The following is a 20251-nucleotide window of genomic DNA, read 5'->3' as shown; positions in this document are numbered from 1 at the left end:
CCGTCGGCCTCGCGAAAGGTACACGTTGCGTAGATCAACGTTTATGTAACGTATCTGACTCGTGACCGATAAACTTACACTTACTGCAATTTACTGTTATGACTGTTAACACTTTTACTTAGGTACTCAAATTCTAGAAAATCGATGTTTGGAATGGAAGTTACAATATATGTAGTTGGTCATTTGTGGCAACAGTCGTGCAGACTAAGGGTAAAAACGGGACCCTATTACTAAGACTGCTCTGTCCGTTGTCTATCTGTCACCAGACTGTATCTCATGAACCATGATAGCTAGACAGTTGAAATTTTCACAAGATAATGTATTTCTGCTGCCGCTATAAATACTAAAAATTAGGGAACCCTCGGTAGGCGAGTCCGACTTGCACGTCCGGTTTTTATTTAGGATTTAGCGATAGTTTATGAGCACTACAGAACTGCGTAAGAATTTTAAATGAAAGAATCCTGTTTCTTCTGCTAATATGTTTTGGCTCTTACACACGTCATAACTTCATGATTTGATGATTGACCATTCAACATGTAACCACTTGATCATTTCATGAAATGATTGCCATTCTAAGATCTGGCCACGACAACTTACGACATTATACATTATTATATTATTACATTATAGTTACATCCATTAAACGCACTTTTGGCTTTCTCTAGTTCTCTCTATTATATTTATTCAATTGTTGGCGACAATATTTATCTTTCTCATCGCCTAACAGTTCGATCTACGATAAGTTGTGATTGAGACCAGCTAATGACAACACGTTTCATAAGCCGACATCACGCAACGAACGTGCTTCGCCCTAACACACATTCACACACACAGATTTTACTGCCTCGTGAAATCAATTATATTCCTTCTGTTTGTGGTGTATAAGGTTTATCGTTGGACTTTTTGTAATGTGGTGTCTGTTATGTACTTGAACACGATTATGGAAATCGTTATTTTTTTTACTGTTTACTTCAGTTGTGTAATAAACGGTTAAAGGGTAAGGGGGGAAGGGTTGTGTAAAGGGGACATTACCTTTATCAAGTGAGTGGTGCTTGAGTTACATTACAATTACAACCGTGAATTGCAACTCATAACTTACACGAATTTAAGACGAAGAATTTAGTTACTAAAATTATAGATCTTTGAGCGTGATTATGATTACTCAAAATATAATTATGTTAAATGGTGTTGGTGAAGGTCGCGGGAATTCGGTGGATGCGAGCGGCACAGGATCGGCCGGAGTGGCGAGCCTTGGGGGAGGCCTATGTCCAGCAGTGGACGTCTATCGGTTGAAATGATGATGATGATGATGATGAAATAATAATTCATCAAACGCAAATCTTTCCTATCATAGTACATGTATTAAGAGGCCGTAGTCGATTTTGGAGCAAAAATGTAAAATTGATAGATTTAGTCGTTGAAATTATACACGTTTTGTTACGTAATATCTAAATAACAAGTATTGGTTTCTATTAGCACGTTTTCTCATCTTGCCTTTTAATAATGAGGTAGCGAAATTCATCAAAAAATTATGGTGGTAAATTATACAAATTGATGTATAAGAGTAGTTTCAGCACATGTTGTGGATTGTTTAAGTATCAAAATTACGTTGAAATTAAGTCGATTTTCAGAGAAATTGTCACTTGTTTTGAAGTAATTTCTGGAGAAAATTGAATTCGTTTAACTTTCATTTCCTCGAACTCTAAGTCATATAACAAAATATGTGTAATACAAATTTACCATTTTTAGCAGTTCAAACTTTACAAAATTTACAAAAAAGAGCGACAAAATCAGTGCTTTACGCGCGTTTACCTAAACGTCCATCAGAAAAAAAAAACATTACTAATTTAGTGTCTGTTTTCAAAAAATTGATGTGATAAAAGGCAAGATAAGAAGACGTGCTAATAGAAACCAGTACTTGTTATTTCAATTAGGTAACAAAAGGTGTACAATTTCGCCGACTAAATCTATCAATTTTACATTTTCGCGACTAAAATCGACACCGGCCTCTTAATACGTCTAACTAGTCGTAGAAAGTAATACTTATAACCTCGTATAGATACACCATGAATATTAAAACACCGTCCTACGTTACCTGTGAGTTAACGACAGCGTTGACGAGCAGCACTCGCGTTCGGTGCACCTCCAACAGCTGGCCGGGACGGGCGCGGGGGCGTCTGGAACCACAGCGCCTACGTTACCTGGGAGTTGACGACCGCGCTGATAAGCAGCACGTGTGCCGCTCGGTGCACCTCCACCAGCTGGGGGGAGGGGTGCGGTGGCGCCGGGTTGCTGGAACAGCACCGTTCTACGTTACCTGTGAGTTGACGACCGCGCTGACGAGCAGCACGCGCGCCGCTCGGTGCACCTCCACGAGCTGCCCGGGGAGGGGCGCGGGGGCGCCGGGTGGCTGGAACCACACCGCCGCGCCCTCCGACCACTCGGTCCCCCCGGACCCCGCCATGCTGGAACAAACAACACAAATTGTGTGAATTATTGTATAAAGTTTTATGCGTGCTGATGCTATCCCTTATCGGGGTTTTATAAGGGTATTGCATAAGGCTTAACTCACCATACCCTTTGCCAGACGAAACCCTTAATTTTGCTTTTAAAAACCCTTATATTTGTGTACACACATTTGTGTAATCGGTAGCCCAAATACTACCGTAGATATATACTAATCCTGTCTCTTTCACGCAAAGGGAAACCTTTATAAAAAGCGCTTAAAGATAAGGGTAACCCTTATTAAGAGCTAGCCTTATTTTTGGTTAAATTTTCGGTAAGGGTTAGTCAAAGTTAAGGGTATGAATGGGCTTGCAGTTCAAAAGGGAAAGTCTTTCAATCGGTTTTATCGCGGAAAGGGTTGTCCGGTCCCTGATTAGAAGTAGTTTTTATTTATAACAATAACAAAACTTCCGTGAGACATAGACATATTAAATATATTACGATATATTACGATTTTCCGTCCTCATATGAAGCTAGGACAGGTGCTGCGTTCGCCAAAGGATAGGGAGCCTTTGAACAGTCCGGGTGTATACATGATTCCTTGCTCCTGTGGGAAAAACTACATAGGAGAGACGGGCCGAAACATTTCCACCAGATTGTCCGAGCACATACGTAGTATGAAGAACAGGGATAGCCGGGGTTCTGCGGTGACGGAACACGTATTGGATTCGGATTCGACTCACTATACAGGGTGACTGGTAATTCGACCTATTCCTTGAAAGGGGTTATTCTATAGCTTATTTGCAATGTTTTTAGCCCAGTCAACCAGGGGTCGAAACTCAATGGTTTTCGAGTTATTCGAGTTTTTAGTTTTTTTCGAAAAAACGCCACCTCTTGGCCTATGAATGGCAAGTGTAAGAAAAGTACATGCATTAGGATGGTTTATTTTTATTTTTTTGGTAGCCAGTGAACAAAGGATTACTTTTAACATAAAAACATGTCAAAAAAATACGAAGGCTTTAAAAATAAAAGGTTATAAGTCACAAGTTAAAGTTTTTTTTTGCCATTTTTTTTAAGTCAAAGGGGATTACTCAAAAAAAGTTGTAAGATACTTCGCGTAAAAATTACATAAATGAATTCCGTTATTCATACCCTTTCCAAAAATGTACAAATGTTGACATGTTTTACTCAGTTATTGAAAATAATAACATTAATATCGGAGCAGGTAGAGAGTCTGCTGGAAGCGTACTTGACCCGAAGTCGGTTTGTGTCGGGTTGTTTCTGTTTGTGCTTTGTTTGCCTTCGTCTTATCTTGACTTATCTTATCTTTAGTGTACTTTGGAATTCAAGGTCGGGTTATCAATTAATGAGTAATAATAGGTAATTTCGGTAAGATTCGGATAATGTTCGTGATAAACCGAGGCTTCATTGTCTTTCTCCTTCAAGTAATTAATCAGTTACTTTCAACTAATCCTTCCAATCGGTCATCTTTCTTTACGTAATGGCGGCTTATCAATTTGAAGAATACGCGGATATCCTGTATTTTTACGGATTTGCTGATGGTGACGCTGCTGCAGCACGGAGAGAATATCAACGACGGTTCCCAAATCGCCGCTTACCTGATGTAAGCGTGTTTGGTAAGACTTATCGACGAATTCGAGAATCGGGATCGGTTCAACGACGCCAAGCTAATGCTGGAAGACCTCAAGTTCGTAATCCTGTTCAAGAAGAAGAAATCCTGGAGCTGTTTCGGGCAGACGGCGAGAGAAGTGGCTCACCAGCTCGGCATGAGTCAGTGGAAAGTTTGGTTCACACTGCACTCATCACGGCTGTATCCATACCATTACACTCCGGTACATGCCATCGAGGAGGGAGATCCTAGAAGAAGGCTAGATTTCTGCTGATTTTTGGTCAATGCTGACATTGAAGATCCGGAATACCTGAAGAAAATCTTGTTGACAGATGAATCGAACTTCGACCGTGATAGAATCACGAATTATCACAACCTGCATTTTTGGGCCCCTAAAGGTCAAAACCCTAGAAAATCAAATGAAGGAGCTCACCAGCACAGATTTTCTTTGAATGTATGGATGGGAATTATGCATGACAAGTTGATCGGGCCTTTCTTCCTGCCAGCACGTTTAAACGGCATCGCCTACGGAGAATTTTTAAAGGAACAGTTACCCATGCTGCTGGAGGATGTACCGCTTGGTACAAGGATGACCATGGTTTACCAACATGACGGCTGCCCTGCTCACTACTGCCGGGATGTGCGACAGTGGTTGGACGTTAACTATCCAGAGAGATGGATTGGGCGAGGCGGCCCAATCCCTTGGCCAGCAAGAAGTCCAGATTTGACTCCATGTGACTGTCACATTTGGGGTCACATGAAGGCATTAGTTTACGACAGGCCAATACAAAGTGTAGAAGACTTGAGAGAAAAAATTTTAGCCGCTGCCGCAACAATGAAAGAAAACATGTCGACCCGAGTAACAATAACTGCAGTACGCAAAAGGATTCGTGCTTGCATGCGAAATGGAGGCAAGCAATTCGAACAAGATTTGTGATTGTTAATAAGAAAAATTGCTCTGATTATTTATTTTAAGATTGATGTTATGCTCTTGTTGTTTTAAGATTGATTTTGCTTGTTATGCTTGTTAATAACATTTAATTAAGATTTAATACGATTAAGTTTAAGAAAACCTTTGTAACTGTGATTAAGATTTTATTACAATTAGTTATTTTAAGAAGGAATTTGATCCTTAAATGGTTGTTTTAGTTCTTTCAATCACTCTTACCAGCAACAAACCCATTTTTCTGTTACAAAAACACAAACAACCGGGTTTTGATAAGAAATTCCCCATTATTACTCATTAATTGATAACCTCATACGAACATGTCCGACTCTTACCGAAGGCAACCTGCCCCAACCTTTAATTCCAAAGTACACTAAAGATAAGATAAGTCAAGATAAGACGAAGGCAAACAAAGCACAAACAGAAACAACCCGACACAAACCGACTTCGGGTCAAGTACGCTTCCAGCAGACTCTCTACCTGCTCCGTTATTAATGTTATTATTTTCAATAACTGAGTAAAACATGTCAACATTTGTACATTTTTGGATAGGGTATGAATAACGGAAATTATTTATGTAATTTTTACGCGAAGTATCTTACAACTTTTTTTGAGTAATCGCCTTTGATTAAAAAAAAATGGCAAAAAAAAACTTTAACTTGTGACTTATAACCTTTTATTTTTAAAGCCTTCGTATTTTTTTGACATGTTTTTATGTTAAAAGTAATCCTTTGTTCACTGGCTACCAAAAAAATAAAAATAAACCATCCTAATGCATGTACTTTTCATACACTTGCCATTCATAGGCCAAGAGGTGGCGTTTTTTCGAAAAAAACTAAAAACTCGAATAACTCGAAAACCATTGAGTTTCGACCCCTGGTTGACTGGGCTAAAAACATTGCAAATAAGCTATAGAATAACCCCTTTCAAGGAATAGGTCGAATTACCAGTCACCCTGTATACGTTTCGATATGGTAACTGTGCTGGCGAAAGAAAAGTTTGTGATCCAGCGAAAAGTACGGGAGGCTATCGAAATTGGTCGTCATCCGAATTTTAACCGTGATTGTGGTTGGTCAGTGCCTCCGAGCTGGAAAACTGTTTTGGGTACTACGTCGGTGGACAGTGTCTCGCCCCCCCTGCCGCCACCGGCGCCCGCGCCGAGTCATCGGGCGCGGAGGGCTGCGGCCCGCAGTCTGCGCCGGTCCGTCACCGTCGACGCAAGCTCCTGATGACGCTCCTCGGTACGGAGTGAAACATGTCGAGCGTTTTCGACTTAAAACACGTGAGTTTTTATTTATATTGCTCTTACAGTTTGTTATATTATACCTCGATAATTTTAGCCTACCTTTGCCTGAGTAATCGTTATACCGACAGTTCGGAGCGTATTAAAAACCCTAGAATGGTATACGAGTAGCTGACGTAGCTTCTGTTGTGACAACATTCTTAAATTTAATTTTGTACCTAGTACCTATAGTAGTAGTATAAGGAGAACTTGCAAAGTTTTTAAAAACAATAGGTATGTATAATACCTAACCAAACCAACATAACAAATTCGCGTTTTAAGCGTGGTCCCACTGCGTTGACAGTGGGTCCACGGGGTATTTTTTTTTACCCTTTGTCCTACCGTTCTAAGCAGCGTTCGCCAGTGGGTCTACGGGTAATTGATTTCTACCATTCGTAGCTTTCAAATGCCCGAAGGGCAAACCCGTAGACGCACTGTAGGTCAAAGCAGTGGGACGTGGGACCACGGTTAAAACGCGAACAAATTAAGCTTTTAAGTAACATGCTTGCAATGTGCTGACAGATTTGTTCGTTCATATCACAGTAGTTGAATACCTATCGATATAAAGAAGTCGTATAAAAGAGACGTGATTCAACGTGGCGTGCTCGTATTTAAGCGGCCCCCCGCCCGCCTGCAGTGCCGAGTGGTTCGGATCGGAATCATTAAATAAATGATTATTTAAGCCTTATGAGGTAATGGGATAATAATTGCAATTTGTTTTTCTTGCGAAACAGTAATTTATCGTTTGTCGATCTAACGGTATTTATTATGAAGTTATTTTTTTTTTGGAAATACGCAACTGCATTTTTTAATTATATAAAAAAGTTTTATTTCGAGTATAATATCAGTACTTAAACAAAAACTTAATTCTAAATATGGCTTCTACTTAAAAAAATCTACAGCAATCGGTAAAGTTATAAGTAGATCGGAGCGCCGTAGCCGTACTGACATGGGCAAGGGTCGTACGCCGGGAGACAGCCGCAGCCGCACTGCGGTGTGCCGTCCTGGACGATGCACACCGGCGGCGGCGACGGCGGCTGGAAGCAGATCGGCGCTGGCGGCGGCGGCTGCACGCAGATCGGTGCGGGCTGCGGTGGCTGGAAGCAGAACGGCGGCGGGGGTGGCACTTGGAAGCAGATAGGCCCTGGCGCGGGCGGCTGCACCGTCACAGGCGGCAGCGGCGGCGGCTGCACGGTCACTGGTGGTAGAGGAGGCAAGTTGACGCACATCGGCGGCGGCGCCGGCGGCTGCACCGACATGGGCTCCGGCGGCGGCAGCTGCACGCACATGCCCGGCAGCGGCGGTGGCTGGACCGTCATCGGCGGCGGGCACGGCGGCTGAACAGGCACTGGTGGCAGCGGCGGTGGCTGCACCATCACGGGCGGGATCGCCGGCGGCTGGATCATGATCGGGGGCGGCGCCGGCAGCTCAATCATGATCGGCGGCGGCAAAGGAATCTCCACCATCATAGGCGGCAGCAGCGGCGGTTCGATATACATCAGCGGCGGCTGCGGCGGGTTCACCGTCACGGGCGGCAGCGGGGTCGGGTTCAGGTAGAGCGGAGGCGGGCAAGGAGGGGTTACCATGAATGGCGGCAGAGGAGGAGGAGTGATGGTTAGAGGAGGCAGGGGCGGAGGGTTGACGGTTATCGGAGGAAGGCACGGCATCTCGATGGTGATTGGAGGAGGCGTTGGGGGGGTAATGCACATTGGTGGTGGCGGAGGAGTAGAAATAATGATCGGGGCTGGTGCGGGAGGTTGGCACGTGCATGGTGGAGGAGAGCACGGGCATGGTGGAGGAGCGCACGGGCATGGTGGAGGAGCGCACGGGCATGGCGGAGGGGCGTAGCCGCAGGGGGCGTAAGCGGGAGGGGCGAACGCCGCAGGAGCGCAGCCGCACGAGTAGTACTGCGCGACTGACAGCTGGGGAACAAACGACGGCACTTGAGCAGGCAGAAGAGAGTTCTACTTGCTCAAGAGATCAAAGCGTAGCAAGGAAGAACTTAGCAAGCGGAAAATATGTTAGAGTTCCTTCGGGACTACCGCGAAGATCGTCGATTATGCCTACAGGCAATACATACATAAATTATACATATCGGGCTTGCCTATCCATCAAAGATAAATAGATGAAACTTAGATTTTCTTTGTTCGCCGTAGATGCTCTTGTTACTGAATGATAACTACATCTTTGCAAATCACATTAACCTTTCATACGTGTGTGGTGGTAAAAAATCGTGGGTTCCAACCCCGGTTGTATAGAGCAAACCATACACAGACAAGAGGATAAGTTTACATTGCAAATTGACATGTGAATATAAACGTGAGTATTATATTCTTTGATATAAACACTGTAAAGTGACATGGAACTTAGTAGCCCATGTGCTCTATTTTTTAAATTAGAACGCAAATGTCTCTATTTTTATTATGTATGTAGTCTGAATAATAATAAAAAATGCTTACCTGAAGTAGCCCTGCCAATAGCAGATTCAGAAGTATTGTTGGAGCCATCTTGACCGATGACCGACTTGCATTACCCCGCGCCCTGTGCTCATTATATACAACCGTATTTCCCCAGACTAACTCGCAACAATATGCAATGTGTGAAAACTTATCGTATCACCCATATTTACTAATAATCAGTTACTAAACGCGGGATGGCTCGATAAGCCACGTCTAGGAGTGTGATAATGATTATGTAATGGTGGCACTATGCTAAACAACGCGCCAGAAATAGGTTCGTTGCCTGGCGAATGTTGACGTCTCTTCTATTTATTAAAAAAGTGGGGTTTTAAATGTCCAGTCGATTTTGCACTCATCATACTCAAAAAAATGTCGCATAGCTCTTATGTCAGACATGTTTTTGTGTAAGTTGTACAACTTATGCCCCCATATTTTTACACGACTGTACTATGCATTTTGTAATTTGCAGTCACTATATTTTGACTAAATGTGCCTAATTTAATTGACACTCGATCCGTCCTGTCTATAAATTTACTCGACTACCGAAAGGGTTATTACTTAGTATTAACCCTTTTCTAATGAGGCTGACATGTTCACCTAGAGTGTCCAAAGCCTCTATAAAAACCAGATAAAAAATAGTTATTTGTGCAACAAGAGAGGAAAGTTGGTTTTTCTTGCGAGTGTTTATTTTGAGTCCCGAGAAAGCGAAAGATTCTAAAGTAGAATCTTGAGCGTAGCGAGGAACTCAAAAACACGAGATGTAAAATAACTTTGCTCTCGTGTTGCACACATAATTTTTCACCTCAGTAGTGAGAACATATTAAAGGTTAAAATGTATTTAATTTCGAATTACACAGAATAATCAGAAAAAATAAATGTTATTTAATATGTAATATAATACCATACCATACGATACGATACGATACACGATACACGAGATACGATACGATACGATACGATACGATACGATACGATACCGTACGATACCGTACGATACCATGTGATACCATACGATACCATGCGATACCATGTGATACCATACGATACCATACGATACCATACGATAACATACGATACCACTCAATACCATGCGATACCATGCGATACCATACGATACCATGCGATACCATACGATACCATGCGATACCATGCGATACGATGCGATACCATGCGATACGATGCGATACGATACGATACCATGCGGTACCATGCGATACCATACCATACCATACCATACCATACCATAATAAAAGTATGAAGTGGCAGTTCATGACCTTCACTAAATTAAAAAGCTACATTGTTTCACTCCCTGGAGTGAGGAAAGTAGGCTTGTTCGAGCTGCTGAGGTGAAAAAACCTTTAGGGTTAAATGTACTTATATAGGTACGTCTGTCTGCCAATGATAAATATGTGTCGCGTATTCCACTCTAGCACTCTACTAGCATCACAACTACCAATGTTGGTGATTGAGGTGATAGATTGATCACTACATATTTAATCAACTTTGAAACAGGGACCGGCCCGCTATCCCTTATCGGGGTTTTATAAGGGTATTGCATAAGGCTTAACTCACCATACCCTTTGCCAGACGAAACCCCACATTTGTGTAATCGGTAGCCCAAATACCCTTATCATCCGCTCACCAACACCTTGCATATTGCTTATAAGGGTTAGCCTTATAAAGGGCTTCCCTTTTAGCATATAAGCGTGCTAATTTAAGTCGTCTACCTTGTTCAGAAAGCACACATTACTTCGAAATCCGAGCGATCGTCGGCGGCGACGGCGGCGTTCTTTGACTTAGGCACGTATTTTCTTTCCTTTTCATACACTACCGTAGATATATACTAATCCTGTCTCTTTCACGCAAAGGGAAACCTTTATAAAAAGCGCTTAAAGATAAGGGTAACCCTTATTAAGAGCTAGCCTTATTTTTGGTTAGCTCTTCGGTAAGGGTTAGTCAAAGGTAAGGGTATGAATGAGCTTGCAGTTCAATAGGGAAAGTCTTTCAATGTGTTAGCCGTGTTTAAGTGTCGCCCATTGAAAGGGTTTTATCGCGGAAAGGGTTGTCCGGTCCCTGCTTTGAAAGAGGTGGATTTTTACAAAAAAATCCTAGTAATACATTTTGATTGTTCAACAATTACCTACATTCACTACAATTCAATATTCATGTACAGAATGCGAAAATGTACTTAATAATTCATTGTTGACATTTGAAGAAGACAATAGAGGTTCGCATTCATTATTTAAATGTTATAAGTACGTAATATAATGATGATTATCAGTCATACTTTATAACAAAGTTATGCAACATGTTATTACCTACCTTTAAAACTACTGAACTCGGCATATTTTCATCACATGTTGGGAATATTACAAAGTAAATAAAAAAAATAAAGGTGAAGATTTACAAACATTATGCTTGGATATTTATCAAGTATATTGAACTTCCGACTATACGGCTGAAGTCAGTTTCTTAGTTAACTTTGAGTAGCAATCAGTTTTCTCTACAATCGAAACTTTTTAAAAACTGTAGCCACAGTGAAATTTCATTATGGCAATTAGCTTAATTGTCATGTACAAATATGTCGTTTTGTCTCACTAGGAACCCGTCAAAAGTAAGATCGTCATAACTTCACACCTGTCATGTCCGAATGTCGTTTCACTTTTCTCTTTCCGCAATTATGCGTCGTTGATATTTGTGTGTTTAGTCCGATGATTATCTCCACTGGCATTCTTGGCCGTTTTTACCGGGCCTTTAGTCGACAAGCACAATATGATATGATATGATATGAATGTTTTGTTAACTATATTGCCTTTCTTTAACGTTGTTAATAAAATATACGCGACGCCTTTAGGACAGTGTTACAATGTTGATAATCGTGTGATGAGCACGAACCCCAGTTACAAGTACAACTTGATGTAATAATACATAACAAACATAAAAAATCACTTTATCCCTTCGCATGGCAAACTCCCGCAGAAATGCGAAATTAAAATGTAATTAATTGACAGAAAGTTATATACCACCAATAAATTCCACTTGAAATAATAATAACTTACTGTGGCCATAGCAGCCAGGTCGTCGCCACAATCAAGCACATAGCCAAATGCCAGCAGGTATCTCACGTGATAAACCAGACGCGGATAAATGACGCCTCGGCCTCCGACCTCTGACCCCGAAACTAATGGCCAGTCTTACCTCTGTTACTTAATAATAAACTATGATTCACTGACGGAGCGAATTGGCAATGTCATCAATTTATATTTAATTATTTGCTTGGTAGGTTCTAGGTATGATTAATAACTTGTTGATTACCTACATGCAACATCTGCGCTTCCTTTGAATATCGATATATGTACTTATATTTAAAAAAAAAATTAAGTTGAAAACCTATTTTGCCCGAACGAATATCCGAACCTAGTTCCGTTAGCCGACGTTTGTTTGCTTAATTTACAATTCTAGGCACTGTCTCATCTTCTCGGATATGTGGAGGGGGATTGTGGGAAAGGATCCATTCCAAGGCGCTGAAGCGACACAACCAAGAAGGCTACAGAAAATGGTCACAATCCTCAGACATGAGAGAACAACTGAAAAGAAAATAAAGATCTTAATAGAACCGAATATTAAACGATTTGATACTGAACTAAGTGCAAAATATCATGAACGAAATTTAGTTCCAGTAAAAGTAATTTAAAATCAATTACCGTCTCCTACAATTATTTTCAAGCCGAATTTAAATAGTATTAAACATGAAATTGGTTGCTATATGTATTTTCACATTTTTAAATCGGTCTCAAAGTCTCAACACACGACCCACAAAGAGTTCATCGAAATCCGGCAACGTCGAGACAATCCCAGATGTGAATCCACAATCCACACCTTTGTTGAATACAAATACCGAAATAGTTAACCATTCACAAAACCGGAGAAACAGGGTATAATGTACCTACAAAGATATAGGTACTCGAGAAAGTTCACGCTATTCTATTGTAGGATATACGCTTCTAGAAATTAGGATATAAGTACGTAAAACAAAAGGTACTTAGGTCACTGGCTCTTAGCTACAATGTTATCCAGATAGACGAGGAAGGTCAGGCTCTAGCTACAGGAAGGACTGGTACGTTAGTCGCATTTGCGATTAGGAGTTTAACCACACAATCGTATGCCGGCCGAGCGTTACTTTCACGACTCGCGACGCATTGCAATAAATTATCTTGATAGTGTCAAAGACAATCATTTTGTTCAGAACAAGTTTGAGTGTCGTAAAAAGTGTCGCAGTGTCATCGGCACCTTCTGAATGCGTGAATAATTTCATCTTGGCATTCAGGAATATCCTCGTTACTAGTTAAACAACTAACTTTTAGTCAATATTTTTGAATTGTAAACTTTTGATTGCCTACTAATGAAACAAAGTTGTTAAGCTTGGTTGTTTTTTATGATTACGATGTGTTATGATACGAAACCCTCAGAGTCGCGAGTCCGATATTTACGACTCGTAAACATTTTCCATCCTAAATAAAGATAACCAGCACCAATAAATATTGTTTTATTCGACATATTTTCATAAATAAATATGAATGGGCAGCACGGCATGCAGGGAAAGGTAGAAAGCAAACAATAATTTATTCTAATAATTTCCCGCCATAAAGGGCCGGTGTTTGCTAGAAAGTTACGTGGTCGTTAGTGTCTCTGCTAGAAAGCCTGGGGTCTATAATAACAACAGCTATAATAACAATTTTTCACTCATATTATGGGTGTATTGAAAATCTAGTAATCTATTTTTCTACTTGCTTTGTTTGAATTTTACGGCGCTTACGTTTTGGTTTTGATTGCGACAATTTCATTGTTTGATATGTCGTTTCTATAGTAACAATAACTCAATGAATATATTACCAGGTGGTGACTGGTGACAGGCCTTTATATAAAGGACCCCAATTGGAAATTTCTTTCAAACAAAAAACCATTACATCGAGATCGAGATATATTTTTTGCAACCGGCTAAACTGATTTTAGAGCAGACATCGCTCAAAGAGCGGTGCCAATCCGCGCGTTTTTGCCAAATTAACCACACGCGATACCCCATCGCCGCCGCCGCTGCAAAAACACGAGGGTAACATTCTTACCGCTTATTGAATACTCGAGTTAGAAGGACTAGTATAAGTTTGAGCTCCGGTTCACATAACTACCAAATTACTATCACAGTATACCTCGTATACACACGGATAAAGGGGCCCACTGACTATCAGTCCGTCGGACGATATCGGCCTGTCAGTTAGAACAAATATTTGACAGTTCCGAATAATGATAGGCCGATATCGTCCGGCGGACTGATAGTCAGTGGGCCCTAGAGTAGGGGCACCCAACATTTGTTCCAAACTTCCGCCTATCCCGGAGCACCGCGCGGCTTCCTCGTTCTCGTGCATGGAACTCATATCCGGAACCTCTGTTAAATATAATAATAAATTTCATTTCATTTCCTTACACTCCAGCATCGTCCTTAAGTTGCATGTATGCGTCGATCGTTAATCGATTTTATATGTATGTATTAGAAGCAGGACGACTTGACACAATAGATTAGTTATTTGACGAAAGTCCACTCGAGCTCATCACTTAGTTCACCAACGACGTACTTCGCACATACATAGCCAACAGGGGTTTACCGCGAAAATCGAATTTCGTTATCTGCATCTCTATCACTTGCCTATTCGAGCGATTGAGAGATTAAGAGGCAGATATCGAAATTTTGATTTTAGACTTTCGCGGTAGACCCTCAGCCTCAGGTACCTACTGGTTTTTCCGAAGTTATCACTTGGCAAGCGTTGACTATACAGAGCGAGGAGTGGAGCGCGACCGAACGCAGTTATTCTGCTATTGAGGTTGATTCAGAACATAACTAATACAAAAAACAATAATTCGGTTAAAATATTTAGGTCTTATGTTTTTTCTTTGAACAAAAAGGGTCATCTGTTCGACTTTGAAAACTTGATATCATATCATTGGGATAGGGTCTATATGGACTTAGTGTACTACATATAGCTAAGCTTTAAAAAGCTTGTTGTAATATCAGGGTGCCTAGCCAAGATGACAATCGTACATCGACAAACGCCCAAAGAAATAGTAGATTGTTAACCAAGTGATGAAAGGCACTCATTTCTGCCGAGGTTGTTTGTAGTCCAAAAGTCCGATGCTGAAATGATGCCTTTCATCCGAGTTAAACACTCTACTTTTCATTTCGAATACGAGGAAAGTAAAATGCATGTGTTTTTTTAAAAACATGACTAAGTTTACATTTTTATAATATTTCTTGAGGGTACTTTCAATTAACAATTTAGGCAAAAGTATTGTTATTTATGGAATGGGGAGTTAAACATCAGAATGGAAATTTTATAACAAATTCATTTAAACCCAAATTTCAATTGCTTATTGTAGAAAAAATCGTACTTGGAACGTTAAATGCAGACACGTATCATTTTCTGCACACCTTTTAGAACAACAATGATCCTCGTCAGAGCATGAGAAATAAAAAGAAAAAATGTTGTTTCGATTGGCATTTTCCATTGATGCTTGTCATCTTCGCTAGGCCCCCAGTTTTGATTGTTAACGTGCGACATATTTGCATGTAAATCCGAACAGACGATGTCATTACCCCATCCCACAGATACCCAATAGCATCAAAACAACCTTAAAGAATAGCTGATCAGTGGCAGTGACCACGCCGTGAAGCGACAAATTATACGTCATAAGCATAAGCCGTTCCGTTAGGACTGTCCCACTGTCCATGTTTCAAATTCTAAAACGTATGGACATGAATCAGGTTTCTACAAACATATGACGTTTTACAATAAGTATATAGTAGAATATGCCTTGGGCGACATGGCGACATGCCATTTATTTTTTCCGTGTGGTCGCGATTTGAATATCTTGAAATAAGTAAAAAACTAGATAAAGATAGAACGATAATGTATTCGGCACTTGCATTATAATGTAGATGGACGTGTTTATGTATATTTTATACGTATAAAATGTATATAGAACATATATTTAATACGCCAGTCAATTAAAATAAAAACATACATATTATAATAAACGAAAAGAACACTAAATTAATAAACATATTTACAGATAAAAAATGGGGGTTGGCTTGGCAATAAATAGATGTTAGGGTGCCCAGTAAGACTGGAGGCATTGCCTCGCTGTGTTTTTATAATCACCATGAATCATGATAATAATATTTCTATAATATAGAAATTATTTAAGTAATTAGTTTAGCGGCTAGACAAAATATCATCATTATCATTATTGATCATTATTACGATAAGTAGTACAAGCTGAAATGTATGTATATTTTAACTGTGATGAAAATTGTATAAATTGTAAAATGTTGTTCTAGCAAGCCTAAGGGCCAGTTGCACCATCCGCACTTGACAGACTGATCAACGTCACCCGGCGAGCCGCTGCGGTGTAAATTACTATGAAACTTTCCATACAATAAAATTTAGCGAACTCTTTAACGATGACAAACAGTTTAGTGCAACCGACCCTAAGACATCGTCTATTTGTTTATCAAAATTAATTGACCAGTTTCAAAGTTAGCTGCCAACATTTATTAAACAGCGATCAGCCTATTGCATATTCATTGTTACGAGTTACGACCCGGGCCGGGTTGCGATTTGCGATTGACAAGACAGACATTACGAATAGCGGATTGTTGTGTTACTTGTGTTCAATATTTAGCGGCTTAATCAGGCTTACGTAAATAGCGGGAACGAATTCCGTGCCAAAGTTAACTGGCTATAAGTGGCTGATTGGGAGTCGACAATAGGTACAGGATGCGTTTTAACACTTATCGAATATTATTAGCCCGTGAACTGTGAAATCGATCTGACTTCCAATACAATAAGCTAATCATTTATTCTAATACAGTTTGCGAAATGGCCCCCAATATCGGCGAACTTCAGGGATTTACGACATTTTTATCACTTACATCTATCCCGCCAGTTCCGCCGGACATTTTTAGGAGTCAAATTTTCCGTTTCCGGAATGTTCGAAAATAGTTACATTCGTTACCCTTAATTTATACTACTTAGCAGTAAACGCTGCATTTTAATTCGTGCTATTTTCATTTCCGACGTGCTAGTTTACCAATTAGAAATAAAATTAATTTTTAACAAGCAGAAACGTCTGCGATCGATGCTATTAAGCTTAGAATAAATTTAAAAGTGGAAAAATTACTGCCTTGGGTGAGACTTGAACTCACGGCCTCTGGATCGATACTCCAGCGCTCTGCCAACTGAGCCACCAAGACCTCATCCATAGTCAGCAAATCTTTCCACTATATGGGTCTAGGGGACCCTAGCGACATCTACCGTAAGAGTGTTACACTTCTTAAACGGCCACCGGAGTTCCAAGTTATATTGGAAATTCACCAGTTACGATGTGCTACCCATTCTAAATAATTTTTAACAAGCAGAAACGTCTGCGATCGATGCTATTAAGCTTAGAATAAATTTAAAAGTGGAAAAAAAGCCGTGAGTTCAAGTCTCACCCAAGGCAGTAATTTTTCCACTTTTAAATCAATTAGAAATAGCCAGAAGTAGGTAATTGCACTGCATGAAGTACCCTTTCAGTAATTGTCAGCAATACATGTACAAAAACAGTAAGAAAAGACGAGTAAAAAGTGTCAAGAGAAACAATAAGGAGTTAAAATATAGTTTCTCGTACTTACGTACACAAGGTTAAAAGACATGCATATATTAGATTTCAACGCGTAGCCGAGTTTACTTCAATCCTTTAAATATTTGAACATGTCAATGCGACTTTGATATTTACCAGGCGCTTTTCGGTGAAGGAAAACATCGTGAGGAAACCGGACTAATCCCTATAAGGCCTAGTTTACCCTCTGGGTTGGAAGGTCAGATGGCAGTCGCTTTCGTAAACACTAGTGCCTTCGCCGATTCATGGGATTAGTCGCCAAGCCGACCCCCTAGCTAGGCTCCCATGAGCCGTGGCAAAATGCCGAGACAACGCGAGGAAGATGATGATCTAAACATGTCAATACGGTCAAATCCGTCTGCGGTAAATCTTGTACACGAGCTCTTTTTTCAAACAATACTTAGTAGGTACTTATCTAGTGTACCTACGCGATTGCTTTTACTTTCAGCAGTCAAAAGCAGGTGGGCTCTATTTTCATAAGTTCCCTCAGATGGATTTAGCCGCATTGACCTTCGTCAAGCCTTGTTTTTCAAGATGTTATGTTACTATTTATCCAATCAATACGCAGGGCTATTTTGTTACATTATTTATTTCTACTTTCATTGTAATTGAACAAGTAATGAAATTAAATTGTTGGTACTTCGAATGTTAATGGTTTATGGTTTTTGTGCCATTCCTTTCTCGAATATTCTTTGAAGTTTGTTAATCACGATTTTCTGAGCCTGATTAACAAATACAGAGGAATTTCAATAAAATGTCAAGCGTGCCTGAGGGCCTACCGCGAACCACGTTAGACGTGTTGCCTCTGTGTCGCACTTGTAAATTCGTACGTAAGTGTGACAGGGATGCAACACGTCGAACGTGGTTCGCGGTAGGCCCTCTGACCCGACGACTTGCCTTATGCACCTGACAGGTTAGACGGAGACCGACCCGATGCGATGTTCGTATTATGTTTTAATTCCGAGAACAGGTATTACACATTCAGAAGCAAATGTGTACCTAATAAAAAGGTTGGTTCAAGTCTTAATGAGCGATCAAGCCCTTCCTTCAAAGCAAAGAGTTATACCGATTTATATGACATTTGGTATGGGGATAGTTTGAGTCATAACTCAACATAATAGTATTGGATAGTTCTTATGACAAAGAAAGTGGCGGGCAGAAGCTAGTCCTTCATAATTTGCTTGTTCAACTATCGGCTTCACAATTTAAAGTAGCTTATGAGCAACCGGGTAAATTATGCATTTCATAACGAACCGGTAATGCTTGTGATCGACCAGTCAGGCCACAATGATGGCGAAACGGCCGGTAATGAGCTTGGAAGTTTGTTATTGCGACCTACTGTGTCATTAATGTCATTATACTCGTTATAATTAGGTAAATAATTATGCATTGAGAATATTGAGATTGCCTCGCTTCTTGTAAATGTATCGATCTTATGACTGTATATATAGAAGCTCCTAACCTTTTCAACCGTTTTAACCTATTTATTTCACATTGACCGCCGAACTTAGCGAATGTCTCCGTTTCAGCTTGGACAAAAATGCTTTCGTATGTCTGGATATATATATATATATATATATATATGTTCTCATCTGCAGGTCGCATTTCTCAACCGATGCTCGTGAAACTTATTGAACAATAGCTACTCCATCAAACTTCAAATAACTTGAAGTGATTTGAAGTTGGAGTAGCTCCATATAAAAATAAAAAAATAAACTGTCATACCATCATTCGAATTAGGTATAATTTATTTAACATGTAATGTATGTAACTGTAAGTATCATATTTTGTAAGTCGTCTCTGTAGGTAACTCTTGCGCAAGAGTTTCGCGTAGGCCCACAATTAATGCGTTCACTAACAATAAGCTTGTGGGACGACATGTTTAACCCCCAGCGAATCGCAAGCGTTACAATGAGCATTGAACGTTAAAATCGTTGTCTCAAACAAACTTAGCCATCCTTCGACCATCGCAATAAAAACCTTACCGCTTAGGTAATATGAGCCACGTAATCCGCGAACATTAAGTTGCATTGCATACCTGTAAGTAAAAAAATAAACATTAAATTAACCAGTGTAATCAGGCCTGCCAAAGTTCATTGCATACGCTTTGGCCTCGAATCAACAGCTAACAATTTTTAGAAAAAGAGGTCAATGTATTTTGGCGTGGTGGGCATAGAGCATACTATAAACAATGAGTAATTGGCAAGCCGCGCTAATCCTATTAAGGCGGGACCGGACGAGCATTAAGACGTTGGAAAAACGCCTCTGATGTGCTTGGAATGCGTAAAAGCGGCTGTTTAAAACAATGGCGGATAGCGGCAATCAATGAATGATGATTAATTAATTAAGTAATTTTTTGAAAAAGACGTAGCCAAACCAATTATGGCGACTAAACACAAGAAAATCAATAAGTATTGGAGTTTATAAAGTTACTCGTAGTAGTGGGTAGCATACAAGTGTAACAAAATTAAAACAATTTAAAGTATTTAAACCAACATTACGGCATAATAAGTTCCTTTGCCTCTTAACTTGGGTAATCAACATTTCCTTCCGATTAGAAAACGTAACTTTATAGGTTAGTTTGGCGCAGCGATTTAATTGTTAGTAATTGGAGCCTGAGAACACATACACGAGAACACGACGAGTGTAGTTGCACAAAAACTGTACACAATACGCGGGAATGTGACAAAAAACTAGCTTAGTTAACTTGCACGAGGGAGATAGCGTGATCGGGAGTTCCTTGGTTAAATCATCGCTTGCGTACGAGTTCGAATAAT

General features: G+C 40.2%; 2 protein-coding genes across 4 annotated transcripts in view; both read right to left on the bottom strand.

Moving 5' to 3' along the window:
• Positions 1 to 20251, bottom strand: part of LOC134744361 (unconventional myosin-XV) — a 136221-nt gene that overhangs the window by 96208 nt on the left and 19762 nt on the right. The window contains exon 2 of the mRNA XM_063678142.1: positions 2318 to 2465. Within this exon, the coding sequence (XP_063534212.1) occupies positions 2318 to 2464 (147 nt within the window). The 5' untranslated portion in view covers position 2465. The remainder of the gene's footprint in view (positions 1 to 2317; positions 2466 to 20251) is intronic.
• On the bottom strand, positions 7164 to 8904 carry LOC134744360 (uncharacterized). Of its 3 annotated transcripts, XM_063678141.1 has the most exons (3): positions 8763 to 8825; positions 8102 to 8267; positions 7164 to 8059 (listed from the first exon to the last, which is right to left on the bottom strand). In XM_063678141.1, exons 1-3 carry the CDS (start codon positions 8808 to 8810, stop codon positions 7218 to 7220), a joined length of 1056 nt encoding a protein of 351 aa, XP_063534211.1. In that variant the 5' UTR covers positions 8811 to 8825; the 3' UTR covers positions 7164 to 7217. The 3 variants fall into 3 exon arrangements, with proteins under 3 accessions (XP_063534211.1, XP_063534209.1, XP_063534210.1); XM_063678139.1 differs by having other exon boundaries at positions 7167 to 8267; XM_063678140.1 differs by having other exon boundaries at positions 7168 to 8225; positions 8763 to 8904.

This window comes from Cydia strobilella, chromosome 9 (assembly GCF_947568885.1).
Source record: "Cydia strobilella chromosome 9, ilCydStro3.1, whole genome shotgun sequence".
Lineage (NCBI taxonomy): Eukaryota > Metazoa > Arthropoda > Insecta > Lepidoptera > Tortricidae > Cydia > Cydia strobilella.
The sequence above is the reverse complement of the archived record's forward strand: the minus strand, read 5'-3'. Positions and strand labels throughout refer to the sequence as shown.

Bases quoted from the DNA above. Each gene is read 5' to 3' on its own strand.
- LOC134744360 (XM_063678139.1), bottom strand. From the start codon at position 8,810: ATGGCTCCAACAATACTTCTGAATCTGCTATTGGCAGGGCTACTTCAG. The intron at 8,268-8,762 runs GTAAGCATTTTT...TTGAGCAAGTAG, and splicing joins TATTGGCAGGGCTACTTCAG to AACTCTCTTCTGCCTGCTCA.